Source organism: Centroberyx affinis, unplaced genomic scaffold (genome assembly GCF_046629955.1).
Source record: "Centroberyx affinis isolate AG114_WGS23_722 - 3 ecotype Tasmania unplaced genomic scaffold, CSIRO-AGI_Caff_v1 ptg006378l_1, whole genome shotgun sequence".
Taxonomy (NCBI): Eukaryota; Metazoa; Chordata; class Actinopteri; order Beryciformes; family Berycidae; genus Centroberyx; species Centroberyx affinis.
Genome location: NW_027283238.1, coordinates 9,154 through 22,490, shown reverse-complemented (window position 1 = coordinate 22,490; position 13,337 = coordinate 9,154). Strand labels below are relative to the sequence as shown.

At 39.8% G+C, this 13,337-nt stretch overlaps 1 protein-coding gene across 1 annotated transcript; it reads left to right on the top strand.

The window, feature by feature from the left end:
* Nucleotides 1-844: 844 nt before the first annotated feature.
* Nucleotides 845-13,113, top strand: atp1b1b (ATPase Na+/K+ transporting subunit beta 1b). Its single transcript, XM_071512605.1, has 6 exons — nucleotides 845-1,069; nucleotides 3,329-3,457; nucleotides 8,265-8,420; nucleotides 9,334-9,518; nucleotides 11,367-11,450; nucleotides 11,551-13,113. Exons 1-6 carry the CDS (start codon nucleotides 979-981, stop codon nucleotides 11,809-11,811), a joined length of 906 nt encoding a protein of 301 aa, XP_071368706.1. The 5' UTR covers nucleotides 845-978; the 3' UTR covers nucleotides 11,812-13,113.
* Nucleotides 13,114-13,337: the final 224 nt, after the last annotated feature.

The window sequence follows — 13,337 nt, the reverse complement described above, 5'->3', positions numbered from 1 at the left end:
GAAACTCTGGATTGCCCTTGGATCATTAAGACAACCTAAACTGAATTTCTGTTGTATTTTGAAGGCTATAGCAGTGGTTCTCAACGTGGGGTCCGGGGACCACCAGGGGTCCTTGAGGGGGTTCCAGGGGGTCCCCAGCAAATTGATGAATTGTTAAACTTCACCATTATTTCATTTACAAGACGTTAACACAATTAGAGAATGGAGAAGAATGACTGTTTTGATCATAGTTTCTCTGTTATCTCTCTACCTACAATACAGATTAGTCATGGAATTCTGGACAAAATCATATCTAGCAATAAAAGATATCGTCAGATTTGGGTCCGAGAGACAAAGTCTCATCAAATGGGGGTCTGTGGCTCTAATGTGGACTAAATTAGGGGTCCTTGATATGAAAAAGGTTGAGAATCACTGGGCTATAGTATATGGTGGTGTAGACAAAGATTGGTGGTGTAGACAACGAAGAGGTTAAGTATTCATTATATTTCATGGTCACCCGTTTGCCTTAGGCTACATGATACTATTTATATAAAAGAATATATGAAAGTGACGTCACGAGTGATTATTCTATTAAAAATCTGCAGTTCAAGGGGGACAGAAGCTTGGACTATAGTGTAACACCTACGGGCAATGAATAACTATCTACACGACATCTGCAATGCACAGCCTAGAAGAGACAGCATGTTTATAGTGTAAATGTCTGCCTCTATAGGCAGTCTGTCCGTCTTCCTGACGTCACCGCAACGCACAGCTTCTCCACTCTGTGATTGGCCGGCGTTGCTCCGCCCCCCTACTAGGTAACTTATTGAGAGTTTCGGGCGGAGTCGAGGAGGAGCAGCTTATATTGGAGAGCATTCCGCCGGACCGAGCCGGGTGCATCTGCGACGGGCTTTGGATTTGGGTACTCCGCAGAGGGATCCGCCGAGCAAGAAAGGAACAAAGAAGGAACCCCTGCGAAGGAAATAAAAAGTCACTAAAATGCCCTCAAATAAAGACGATGGCGGATGGAAGAAGTTTCTGTGGGATTCGGAGAAAGGAGAGCTGCTCGGCCGTACCGGGGGGAGTTGGTGTAAGTATAGGTGCTGTCTGCTCTGGAGTTCCTGTTAAAAAAAATGCTGAAGCGCGCTCGCGGCTGTAGGAGCGCGCGCCTCCGTCGCCTCGTGTGTCTTGCCACCTGTTTGATTTGACTTTGCTGCATTCAGAGGCTAGCACGACAGCACGACTCACTATTGCACGAGCACATAATGTCTTCCGACTAAGCAGTCTCTCCTAACTTGTGTAGCCCTGCTTTTTTTTTTACCTGTCCGCGCGGAAGCGCATCGTCTTCCACGCGAGGTCAGGCTGAATTAAGATGTGATTAAAACTGTCTCGAGGAGGTAAAAGCCAAGGTCGTTATTGATGTGGGGCTTTGCGAGTTTTAATTCTCCCAATTTCAGGCTCTAATTGTAAATTCAAAGTGCATAGACGCTGCGGCGCGAACGGCGGAAGGACACTGGTCTGAGGTAGACTGGCCTACGGTCACATCCAGACCCACAGTTAGTCGGTGGGAAACCCCAAGTTGTCTTTTCCCATTTTTGAACGAGGCAGTCAAAGGGTTAAAAATGCATCATAGTCCAAGGTGAGTCAAGGTGATAGGGCCTGCTTGGAAATGGAGAGAGGACTATCTGCCCGTGTTGGGTTTCTCTGATCAGATGTCACTGTCGTCTAATGAACAATAGAATTGATTAACTTGTTATACCTTTCTCTGGTTTCCTCCACCAGCAGCAGTGCTCATGTCCTTCTACCTCCCTTCAATGTCAGACACCATTTCAACACAGTCCAGACGGTCACATTTCAGTTACAGGCAAATGTTGCTGTTAAATTGTCTTTTTTTTTTTTTTTTTTTTTTACTCACATTAGAGCAGGGATCAGAACACAGTGAGTCACACCAGGTATTCTAACTAGGAGCTGAAACTGATGTGTGGAACTGCTGGGATCATATTTGTCCTTCTGAGGTCATCCTAAAACTGCTGATGCGTTTGGAAAAGTGTGCCATGCGCAATGCTGGGCTGAAGGTTGTGATGGAAGGACAGCCAGGCCGGCACTAGACTACCACACCAAGTTATTTAGACTCATTCCCAAAGCATTTTTCTCTATTAAAATGACAACCGATTACATGTCTGGAATATAAGTTGTTATTTTGCGATGACACAGCTATTGCTGAGTTAGTGTTTTAAAGATGTCTAGTAATAGATCTTTTACAAAGTTCAAGCTATTGTGCATCTGATGTGACCCTTTGACATTGCCTTATGCAGCAAAAGGCCTACCTGTTCGTTTACATCACATCAAGGGTAACTTAAGGTCTGCTTTATTTATTGCTCTGGAATATGAATGCAAATGATGAAATGGGAATATTCCTGGCTTTGCAGCCTCTTCAGTCCAGAGTGATTTAGAACAAAGCACCAGTTATTGTAATGTGGAATAACTTTTTGGTGCACAGTCCTCACCGTCGCATCCCAGTACAGCTGGAAAGATGGCTGCCACTGTTGGGATTATTTGAATATGAATGGTGGCTTTGTAGTTACCTCCCCTCCATAGGGGAGACACAGACCCCACTGTTGGCATGCATTTTGCTTGTAAACGATCCTTCGGAGCGGGAGTGGCCAGTGGAAAGGCTGCTTCATGTCAAGGAGACTTCAGAAGGAGTCGAGTCAGCATGGATTACTTGGTGGATATGGCCAGTGTGCCTTCTGCTTGTGTCCAGGTAACTGTATATTGCTCTTTGAGGGGAAAAGACCTGTGGTATGCTGCTCGGAAAGGAATTCATTGCTCCCACTTAAGACTGGTAGCTGGACTTTTAACAAGATGGCCATGAACCAGTTGTTAATGAGGAGTGTGGGGTGAGATTTCAGTAACTGTTATGTGCTTATTGAAACTTTTCTACAGGTGAATCCAGGGAATTTGTATGGTATTTTGTTCCAGTGGGGTTACTGCATGTTCGGTGTTTGTCAAACCAGATATGCCACACCACAGTTGTGTAATACAGGTGTTTTTATCAGTTGTGCTGGTATTGCTCCACAGGAATGCAGGCCGTGTAAATTTTATCTGTTGCAGAATATCACATTGTCCCTTTCTAATATCATTTCACTAGCCAAACAATGGAGAGAAAAGATCCATACAATAATATGCATTGTAGAAATAGAGTCTTTTGCACACTCCTAATAGCGGCAGTCAGGTTTAAGTGTATGTCGCCATCCTTACCTTCCCCCCCCACTCGCTGTAGAATGCTATTGACACATTCTTCCCCTCTTTTTTTTTTTTTTTTTTTTTCTTCTTCTTTTCTCCATAGTCAAAATTCTTATATTCTACGTGATTTTCTACGGTTGCCTGGCTGGGATTTTCATCGGCACCATCCAAGCCATGCTGCTCACCCTGAGCAACTACAAGCCCACCTGGCAGGACCGAGTGGCACCCCCAGGTAAGAGAAGACAAACCCCCCCCCCCCCCCCCGTTCTTGCAGGATTTGAAAATGAGAAATCTCTGTCAGATGTTTTTTTTTCGGTTTCTTTGAACCAATGTATATAATGCATATTGAAAAAATGCAAGAAAAATAGAAAAAATCCCTACACTCTATCCCCCCCCCCCCACCCCACCCACCCTTCCGTCAGTGGAAAATGAGAAATCCGTGACCCCCTCGTCTTACAACATGATTGATTGCGTGTAATTACATTTTTAGAGATGAATTGATATGTCCTTGGCTGATAAAATAACACTTCACAGACTTGGACCCTTTTGTATTTTATAGATTTTGAATGATGAACTTCAGGTAATGCTTTTGTTCAGTGGTGGAAAGTAACTAAGTACATTTACTCAAGTACTGTACTTAAGTACAATTTTGAGGTACTTGTACTTTACTTGAGTATTTCCATTTTATGCTACTTTGTACTTATGCTCCACTACGTTTTAGAGGGAAATATTGTACTTTTTACTCCATTACATTTATTTCACAGCTATAGTTACTAGTTACTTTTCAGATCAATATTTTATATTTAAAACATTTGATCATCTTTATAAAATAACTATAAAATAGCATTGTTATAGATTAGACTACCCAAAAGTATAGCCAAATTGTTAAGATTAGCTTCACGTTGACAACTTTAAAATGCTGCTTACATGTACATGTATGTTAATAAATCAGTATTTATATTCCAATAATTTATGAAAAATATAACTCTAAATGGGGACAGTTGCATAATGAGTATGTTTACTTTGATACTCTAAGTACATTTTGCTGCCAATACTTATGTACTTTTACTTAAGTAAGATTTTGAATGCAGGACTTTTACTTGTAATGGAGTATCTTTACATTGTTGTATTGCTACTTTTACTTAAGTAAAAGATCTCAGTACTTCTCCCACCACTGTTTTGCTTTACAAAATGGATGTATAGTGTTTTGGAAATGAACTCTTCATATATGTATGGGTCATGCTCCCAGTGCAGTGCCTGTGTTCACAGCGACCTCCTCTGTGTACACACAGTTGCCTGGTTTCCATGGCAGGGAAAGCCAGCTGGGGTTTGCCAGACCAGAGTGAGCATGTCTGTAACACAGAGTCAGAGCAACTGACATGACTCCAACCTGACAAATCACCAATGGAGTCAACATGATATGAAGGCCGGTGCAGTCATCTAGCTCTGGAGCAGTGATTCTCAACCTTTTTCATATCAAGGACCCTAATTTACTATACATTTGGCCCACGAACCCCCATTTGATGAGATTTTGTCTCTCGGACCCAAATCTGAGACTATTTTTATTGTTAGATATGATTTTGTCCAGAACTCCATGACTATCTGTATTGTAGGTAGAGAGATAACAGAGAAACTATGATCAAAACAGTCATTCTCCTACATTCTCTAATTGTGTTAACTCCTTGTAAATGAAATAATGGTGAAGTTTAACAATTCATCAATTTGCTGGGGACCCCCTGGAACCCCCTCAAGGACCCCTGGTGGTCCTTGGACCCCACGTTGAGAAACACTGCTCTAGAGGAAATGGCAGCAATAATAAAGTGCTGGCCAAACTTTTTTTTTTTTTTTTATTACAGGCAAATAATACACATAACACAAGACAATATGATGACATGACAATATATCCTCACAAAAAAGAAAAGGGGAAAAAATGTAAATAAACAAGACAAAATAAAAATAACAGGATCCCTTCAGTAATTCAAATTAGATTGACAGTACCAGTACATTTAGAAACTGAAATATACATATATTACTTGACAGGTAGAGTGTATTTAGAGTTTTATATAGTCCCACTCTTCACTAGAGCAATTTCTTTCCCATTTCATATTGTGTTGTGCTACTTTATAATGGTTTGTAGCAATTATTTTTTCCAAAAGAAATTGGCTTCGCACTGTAATTTTTTAAGAAACTTAGATTCAAATTAGTTCTTGATTGAGCTTTATATACAAATATTTTACCTAACAGAATAATTGTATTTATTATCTGGGGACAGTTTTCATGCAGAACCCCCAACAGAATGTTTAAAGGTGTAAGTTTAAAATAAATATTGAGTAGGCCAAACTTGGTTAATGTCTGCAAGTATGTTTACCTGCAATGGTGAGGGGGAGTAAAGGGAGGGGTTGGCCAAACACACTCTTACAGAATTTCACACTAAAACAGCTAAATAGGAGGCATAACAGTTGAAGTGGAATTTGCCTGAGTGTGGTGTTCATTTATGTAACCAAAACAGAATCCTCTCATGTAACCAAAACAGAATCCCCTCAGAAGGAAATCTATCTTTCAGTGGTCAGCTCATTACCTAGTTGACACAATGTTCCCGAACTTTCACCTCGATATCAATGCCATAATTATTAGTCATTTATGTCATTCTTAGAATTGACTGAGCAATCGAATTAAGGAAAATTAATAAAAACTCGACATCATAAAAACTTTGCGTGCATGGAAATGTTCTGGGAGTTGTCATATTAGTTGCAAAACACATCCTTCACTCCACCACCGATTGACTCTTGGCCAACACCCCACATGTTTGAACTTCCCCTTTCATGAGGTTGTGATCACATGACTTTGAGTAGCAGTAGACAGAAACATGCTGATCATGCCCTTCATTTTGTTCTTTCTCAAAGTCTTGCACTTCTTTGGTAGGATGAGCAGTTAACATACAGTATGTAGTCGTATTTTATTCAGTCATCACACACAATACAATAAGTATATACAATAGGGCTGGGCGATATGGTTGAAATCAATATCATGATAATCATAAGGATTTTTCTCGATATCAGTATATATCGCGATATGGTTCATGTATGCAAAATCACGTTAAATAATCAAATTAATGTTCATCTCATTGAACCGAATGGTGATGTTAGGTGTGATGTCAAACAAAACAGAAATATTCAAATAATATTCCTACCATACCTCATTTTATGAGAGTTTTTAAGTAAAATTTGCTTGTCATCATCAATTCAGACAGCAGAAATGTGTGTCACGATATCAAAATATCTTCAATATGTATAAGCAGTCTAGACAGTATAAACAAAATCAACAATCTATGTATGAAGTAGTGACTGAAAAGGCACAGGCAGAAGCATAATGCTTATATATGCCTATCCTACATTCTTAACAATTTAAGCTACCCTCCAGAAATAAAAAATAATAATAAAATAAAAATCATTCATACTTGTAACCCTCAAAAATAGCTTTATAAACCATTCTTTTGAAAACCAAAAGCGAGTTACACATTCTTAAATTTATATTAGCATTGTTCCATAATTTAACCCCAACAATAGAAATACATCTCCTTTTAATCCCTTTTTTAGCTTTTTGTGCGGTAAACTTACAAACATCTCTCAAATCATATTTGCACTCCTGCATTGAAAAAAACCTTTGTACACAGTCTGGGAGTGACTTTGTTTTAGCTAGGGCTGCAACTAACAATTATTTTCATTGTCGATTAATCTGTCGATTATTTTCTCGATTAATCGATTAGTTGTTTGGTCTATAAAGTGTCAGAAAATGGTGAAAAATGTGGATCAGTGTTTCCCAAAGCCCAAGATGACGTCCTCAAATGTCTTGTTTTGTCCACAACCCAAAGATATTCAGTTTACTGTCATAGAGGAGGAAAGAAACCAGAAAATATTCACATTTAAGAAGCTGGAATCAGAGAATTTTGACTTATTTTTCTTAAAAAATTACTCAAACCGATTTAATCAATTATCAAAATAGTTGCCGATCAATTTAATAGTTGACAACTAATCGATTAATCGTTGCAGCTCTATTACAGACCAAACAACTAATCGATTAATCGAGAAAATAATCAACAGATTAATCGACAATGAAAATAATTGTTAGTTGCAGCCCTAATCCCTTCAGTTTTGTATAGGCTTCCTTCAGTTTAGGGCTTAAAGCACCATGCTAAAGTCAGGGCAAAAGTTAAAAACTATTGCGCAAGCCGACATTACTATCATGTGCAACTTTTGCTTCGCTCCCGATCGATCAAAGGACCATGAACATTTTTACCCAAAGGTGAAACAAAGTCGCCGCCCCTTGCCCTTAAGCCATTTGAAAGTGTCATTAAAGCCCCCTCTCTACTGGCTGCGTTTTATTTTCCTAGGTGGTAAATGATTGTTCTGAACTCTGGGTGACCTTTAGCAGGGCGAGGTCAGTCCACTGGCTGTGGGTAGATAAGGAAGCAGGGAGTGTTGTGATCTCCTATATCCTGTAGAACAGCAGTGGTTCTCAACGTTAGGTCCGGGGACCACCAGGGGTCCTCGAGGGGGTTCCGGGGGGGATGATGAATTGTGATTCATCAGTTTACAAGAAGTGAACACAATTAGAGAATGTAGAAGAATGACTGTTTTGATCATATTTCACTGTTATCTCTCTACCTACAATACAGATAGTCATGGAATTCTGGCCAAAATCATATCTGACAATAAAAATATTCACAGATTTGGGCCCGAGAGACAACATCTCATCAATTGGGGGTCCGTGGCTCTAATGTGGACTGGTCTTTGATATGAAAAAGGTTGAGAGTCACTGCTGTAGAAGAACAATTGAGAGCCATCACCTCATTCTTTAACGCCTCTTATGACTATGAATGGGTTTCTGGACTGGATAAAGGGCTCAATTAGGGATCTTTAAGATAAGTCATTGTCAAGTTAGTTGGAAGAAGACTCGCTCCATTCCCCAAAAAAACTCTTGAAAATTCGAAACCGTCGGGGAACAACAGACCGAAACTAACGTAAAGATTGTCCCCACAGGCCTCTCGCACACCCCGCGCTCAGAGAAATCTGAAGTGTCCTTTAACCTGAACGACGTGGAGACCTACCTGCCTTACACCAAGGCCTTGAAGGACTTCCTGGCCAAGTACGACGACGACAACCAGCGGGACCAGATGAAGTTCGAGGACTGTGGAAGTAGGTTTTTTTTTCCCTTGAACTCTTGTGCCAGTTTCCGCTCCTTCCCGACTCCTGCTTTGTCTTGTTTGGAAAAGTTCCGGGAGCTGAACGGCGGACTATAGAAATGTGGTGAGAAAGTAGCGCTTCAAGCCATGGTGACGTCAAGTCCCTTTTGTCCCCTTGTGCTTTTTTTTTTTTTTCTCCTTGCGAAATTCTCTCTCAAAGGAAAAAAAAAAAAAATTGTGACATGATTGAGGCCGTCGCTTTTTCACATTTGTTTTTTTTTTTTTAGTTTTAAAGCTGAAATGGCCAAAGTCTTGTCAGTTTTAAAGTTTTCAAATTGAGCTCCTCCACAGCTCCAAGCAAGCATACTATAATACGGTGGTTCTCAACGTGGGGTCCGGGGACCACCAGTGGTCCTTGAGGGGGTTCCTGGGGGTCCCCAGCAAATCGATGAATTGTTAAATTCTAGCGTTGTTTCATTTATTTCAGAAGTTAACACAACTAGAGAAGGTATAAGAATCTATTTTGATCATAGTTTCACTGTTATCTCTCTACCTACAATACAGATAGTTATGGAATTCTGGACAAAATCATATCTGACAATAGAAATACTCTCAAATGGGCGTCCGTGGCTCTAATGTGGACTAAATTAGGGGTCCTTGATATAAAAAAGGTTGAGAATCACTGCTATAATACTATGCATTACCTTGGCTAAGCCCTAATCTAAATGGTAATGTTGGATAGATGTAATGCTGTTGCATCACCAAGCCTAGCAACGTCCATGAACACAAGGTTACTGGCCTTCTTGAAGCCACCGCAAGTGTTACAAAGGACCTTGCAGGTTGACAGGTTGGAATTTCAAACACTATTCATGATAATATCTAACCCAAGTTCACATGCGCTTCAAACTTTCCCCTTTCCCCTTCAGATGAGCCTGGAGATTACAAGAACCGGGGCGACTTGGAGAGCGACGTGGGCATCAGAAAGGCCTGCCGCTTCTCCAGGGAGAAACTGGGACCCTGCTCCGGCATCCAGGACCGCGACTTCGGTTTCAGGGATGGCAAGCCCTGCTTCATCGTCAAGCTAAACCGGATCGTCAACTTCCGGCCACGGGTGAGTTCTTAAATATCATGTCTTGTTTGCACACGGGGAGTCATCTTTCAGGTCAAAGGTATAGCAGCCGCTGGGGACAAACAAAAAGGTCCCAGAGACTAAGATGGGCATTGGCTATTGTGTTGAAATTCAGTTCCAGACCGAGAAATCCATTTGACCTTTTTTTTTTTTGTTCAAAAAGAGCTCTGCGGTTTGCGTAGAAAATATGTTTCTCTCCGCACTAGGGCTGAACAATTAATCAAAATTGTATTGAAATCACAATATGGTCTACTGCAAATTTTCAAATCGCAGGAGGTGCAATATTTGAACCACCAATATTTGACACACATCTCTAAATGTGTGTCAAAATAACATTTTAAATGAAATATTGTGGTGCTGCAGAGATGTCCTGGCCTACACATCATATTCTACAGACTTAAGAAAACATCTTTGTTTGGTGCAGATCCCCGCAAAAAATCACACCATAATCATTTTAATACGTTTTTCAATGAAAATGAGAATAATGATGTAAAAATTATCATTCTCTCTAATATCACAAATCATATCGCAATTGCAATATCAGTCATAATAATCGCAATTAGATATTTTTTTCAAAATCGTTCAGCCCTACTACCCACCCCCCTTTCTGTACAGCATACAGGTGAACCAATACTGTGTGAACCCACATGATGTATCAACCACCACTGTGGTTGGTACATCTTTGGAACTATGGGAAGATAAATATAGAGATATAGGCTGTGGAAAGATATATATGTAGTGATAGAAAAGACACTGCATACATTCATGGCTCCTACAAAAGGGAAAAATTGGTTTGATTTTCTAAAAGTAGACTATTTTGGTTGTATACAGTGGTGTTATTGTTAAGATGAGGCCTAAGTTGCTGAGCTAATGCTTTCAGAGTTTCCGGTCATGGCAGATGGTGGAAGGAGTGAAAGCCCGATGGGGGGAAAAAAAAATCCCTTCCAACATGTTTATCCTCTTCAGTAAAGCCAAAGACGGCAGGGAGGGAGGGAAGACAGGAAGCGACAGGGTTTATGGGAAATGTGGTTTTAATTTGACCCATGTATCGTGTTACGTATTGTATTGTGAGGTCCTTGCCAATACCCAGCCTTAGTTAAAAAATATTACACATAGCACCTTTTTGATATTCCAGTGAAGTCTTATACCAAAGCCCCATTCTGATGACCAAATAAGTTATCCAAGGCCCCCCCCCCCCCTTAACCCTTTCTTTTTTTTTATTCAGCATTTGTATTTTTGTTCTGTTCTTATTTAAATTTAATTTATTTATTTATTTATTAAGTGCCAATTCACTGTACTGAAGTGATATTTCCATTCACGGCTTGTAATGCCTAGCAATAATCTGTTTTTATGTTTCTATGTTTATCTTATGTTGGAGTATTGAGTACCATTGTGATTGTATAACATATTTGAAAATCAGGGCTGAACGATTTTGAAAAAATATGTAATTGCGATTATTTTTGATTAATATTGCAATTGTGATATGATTTGCGATATTAGAGGGAATGATCATTTTTACATTATTATTCTCATTTTCATTGAAAAACGTATTAAAACGATTATGGTGTGATATTTTGCGGGGATCTGTACCAAACAAAGATGTTTTCTTAAGTCTGTAGAATATGATGTGTAGGCCAGGACATCTCTGCAGCACCACAATATTTACTTTAAAATGGTATTTTGACACACATTTTGCCTTTTAACAAATATTACACCTCCTGCGATTTTGAAAATTGCAGTAGGCCATATTGCGATTTCAATAAAATTTTGATTACTACCAAATAGCAGGTTCCGTCTGCCTCCTCTAACTCTGTACTCATCTTTGTTCAGCCCCCTACCTCTAATGAGAGCATCCCCGAAGAGGCCCAGCCCAAGGTGCAGCCCAACGTCATCCCCATCTACTGCACCAACAAGGTAACGCGGAAAATCCCTTTCACTTCAGTCCATATTCCATGCCTCTTTTTTTGTGTTTGGATCGAAATTCAAGCAGCTTTTGTTTCTGATAACTCACCAGAGGGAGGAGGACGCCGGGAAAATCGGGGAAATCAAGTACCACGGCATCGGCGAGGGCTTCCCGCTGCAGTACTACCCTTACTACGGCAAGCTGCTGCACCCCCAGTACCTGCAGCCCCTGGTGGCCCTCCAGTTCACCAACCTCACCATGAACACCGAACTGCGCATCGAGTGCAAAGTGTACGGAGACAACATCGAGTACAGCGACAAGGACCGCTACCAAGGACGCTTTGACATCAAGGTCACCGTCACCAGTTTATGACCGCCATCAGGACCATAGCACTTTCTCTGACCCCCCCCCCCCCCCCTTCCAGCCCCTTGGCCCCCCCTTTAACCTTAACACAATTTCAAGAGGTAAACATAATATAATCTAGGAGATATACGATGTGTTGGGGGGGGGGGGGTAGACTATAGCTGTTAAGTTTAAAAATCACAACTAGTCTTGAAGAAATTAAAAAAAAAAAAAAAAAAAAAAAAAACCTCATACGGGACCGATACTTAATCTGTCTGCTTTCAACACTAGCTTCTCTGCTTCTGTCTAGCGTTAGAATGTAATTTACAGGAAGAGTAGCTATAGCCTAATAAAAATATTTATTCTACTATAAATGAGAGTATTCCATGAGCCATGGGACATTGTTCATTTATGACTGTAAATTGTAATTCCACCACTAATGTGTAGCAAGCAGTGTGTTTGTCCCCTCCGTATATTGCTGCCTTGTGTGTTTTCGATATATATTTTTGGAGTGTACAGTGCAGTAGTCGCATATTTTGGTCCTTTCCAAGCCATGTCGTAACCTGTTTTCTTATGTGAGCAAGCTTTAGCAGTCCAAGATGTGTATATACATATATATATATATAAATGTATACTTAATGATTGAAAATGTTTTGACACGGTACGCTCTGATCTCTTCTGATCTGTGTGAGAAAAAGGCTGCACTCCAGGGAACTTTTTTTTTTTTTTTTTTCCTCCTTTTTTTTTTGTGTCTTCTGCATCTGATCATGGGGAGAATATTTTTACTTCATTTTTATTTTTTTATTTTTTTTTTGTCGCTTTTTCTTTTTGAAATCACTTAAAATGGGGGATAAGGGTTTTATTACACTTGGTTTCATGCTTTTACTATTTTGATTTTCCTTGAATGTAGAGTTGTGTGTCCAGCCCGTTAGACACTAGTCCTCTTTAAGGGCAACGGTGCTAACTCAACTTTTAAAAAAAAAAATAAAATAAAAATGATTGTCGTTTCTAGCTGGAGACATCACGGCATTGTGGTGTAACTTGCTGATGAATGTTTTTAGCCATTTAACATGGTGGAAGAATTTTATATTTATGCAGTTGTACATTTTTTTTCTTTGCAGAAAAGTGTAATGTATAAATACAATACCAAAGTCACGAGTTGAGGAGAATCTTTGTCAGAAGCAATGCAGTACTCCGTGTTTTTAGGATCTCTCGTCGATGTTAAGTGCTAAAGTCAATGTCTAACATCAGTCAAGTTTTCAGGAGTTAATCCGCTCTTGTCATTTATTTAATCAGAGTAAGAAATAAACAAAATAAAGAAAACAACAAACCTGTTTCACTCTATTTCTGTTTTTGGCCATGAATGTAGTTAAGTGTTGTAGAATTAAGAAGTAATTGAGGGTCTAATTCCACAGTGCCACATATCCACATTAATTGTTGATGTTGATGCTCAACATAAAAAAAAAAAAAAATGGTTAAAGGTAGCTAATGGTGTCAGTAATATTCAATAGGATCTCTTGTCAATGTTTAACACTCAAGTCAATGTCGAACATCAG

Excerpts from the sequence above, each read along its gene's own strand:
- atp1b1b (XM_071512605.1), top strand. The coding sequence starts at position 979 with ATGCCCTCAAATAAAGACGATGGCGGATGGAAGAAGTTTCTGTGGGAT. Across the intron at positions 8,421-9,333 it reads GAAGTTCGAGGACTGTGGAA|ATGAGCCTGGAGATTACAAG; the intron begins GTAGGTTTTTTT and ends TTTCCCCTTCAG. Across the intron at positions 9,519-11,366 it reads TCGTCAACTTCCGGCCACGG|CCCCCTACCTCTAATGAGAG; the intron begins GTGAGTTCTTAA and ends ATCTTTGTTCAG.